The following is a 1,226-nucleotide window of genomic DNA, read 5'->3' as shown; positions in this document are numbered from 1 at the left end:
CCGGTTTCCGCCGGCGGGGCTCGCCGGTCCCGGGGCTCGCCGCCTCCGCCGCCGCCGCCCTTCGCCGTCCCGCCTTCCGCCGTCGCGGGGAGGAGGAGGAAGGAGTGCGCGGCCCTTCGCAGCACACCACAGCTTTATTGCACCGACACGCGGGGGCCCCACGCCGCCCCGGCACCGCAAACGCCACGCCAGAGGGGAGCGCAACCCCGGCGCTGCGCCCCCCCCGCACAACACACAGCCACGGCAAGCGCCACACCGCAACCTCGGCCCGGGACCTCCCGAGCCAACACCGAGCCCTCCGCCGAGCCCAGCCGGGCCTCGGCTCTGCCAGAGCCGCCGGGGCGACTGAGCGCACCCGGGAACCGGGTCCCGCTGCCCCCGGTTGCCCCCCGCTGCCCCCCGGCCCCGCACCACCCCGCCGGCACCGCCCGCAACATCCCGCCGGGCTCAAGTGTCGGACATCTCCGCCTCCTTCTCCTTCCAGAAGGAGAAGCTGCGGTCGATGAAGCGGCAGACGTCCTCCTCGCTGAACTCGCCCAGCTCCGGTACCGGCACCGGTACCGTTTCCCCCTCCCTTCCCGGAGCCGCGGCGGGGGGGTCCGGCGGGTTCTGGCCCTCCCCGAAAAACTCCTGCACGAGGTCGTCGAAGCCGTCGAGCCAGCAGCGGTGGCCGGTCTCCACCCGCTCCAGCGCGGCGCGGTGGAAGCGGCGGACCCGGTGCCAGCTGTGGCTGCCCAGGCGGTCGAACATCTCGTAGCAGAGGAGATGGCGGAACCTCCGCTCCTCGGGGCTGAGCGGCATCTCCAGCAGCTGGAAGTAGCCCAGCATGAAGAGGTCGAGCGGGAGGCTGTCGTGGGGCAGGGGCGACCCTCCGACGTAGGGCAAGAAGTGCTGGGGCCAGTAAAGCCCCGTGGAGCGGCTCAGCCGCCGGATCTGCCTCCCCGGTACCCGGCGGGCCACGCTCCTCCAGCGGGCTAGGAGCCTCCCCGCCGCCGGTCGCCGCCTCCCCGCCCTCCGCGGCCGCTCCTCCCCTCCCGCCGCCGCCAGCGCCCGTTTCTTCCAGTGCTCCAGGAAGAGGAGGACTGCGCGCTCCCTGCGCGCCTCGGCGCGCTCCCGCGGGCCGCCCGCTCCCGCCCGGCTCCGCCGCGGTGCCCCGGCCCCGTACTCCTCCTCCAGGACGGGGCGGCGGGCGTTACCGGGGGGCTGCGCCCGTTTGCGCTTGGTGA

At 75.0% G+C, this 1,226-nt stretch overlaps 1 protein-coding gene across 1 annotated transcript in view; it reads right to left on the bottom strand.

Annotated features, from left to right (window-relative positions):
* Nucleotides 1-447: 447 nt before the first annotated feature.
* The window catches only part of ESPN (espin), a 12,366-nt gene continuing 11,587 nt past the window's right edge, over nucleotides 448-1,226 (bottom strand). The window contains exon 11 of the mRNA XM_014952023.1: nucleotides 448-1,218. Within this exon, the coding sequence (XP_014807509.1) occupies nucleotides 448-1,218 (771 nt within the window). The remainder of the gene's footprint in view (nucleotides 1,219-1,226) is intronic.

This window comes from Calidris pugnax, unplaced genomic scaffold, assembly GCF_001431845.1.
Source record: "Calidris pugnax isolate Ruff unplaced genomic scaffold, ASM143184v1 scaffold161, whole genome shotgun sequence".
NCBI lineage: Eukaryota > Metazoa > Chordata > Aves > Charadriiformes > Scolopacidae > Calidris > Calidris pugnax.
Note: the sequence above shows the minus strand (reverse complement) of the source record. Positions and strands in the feature narration are given on the sequence as shown.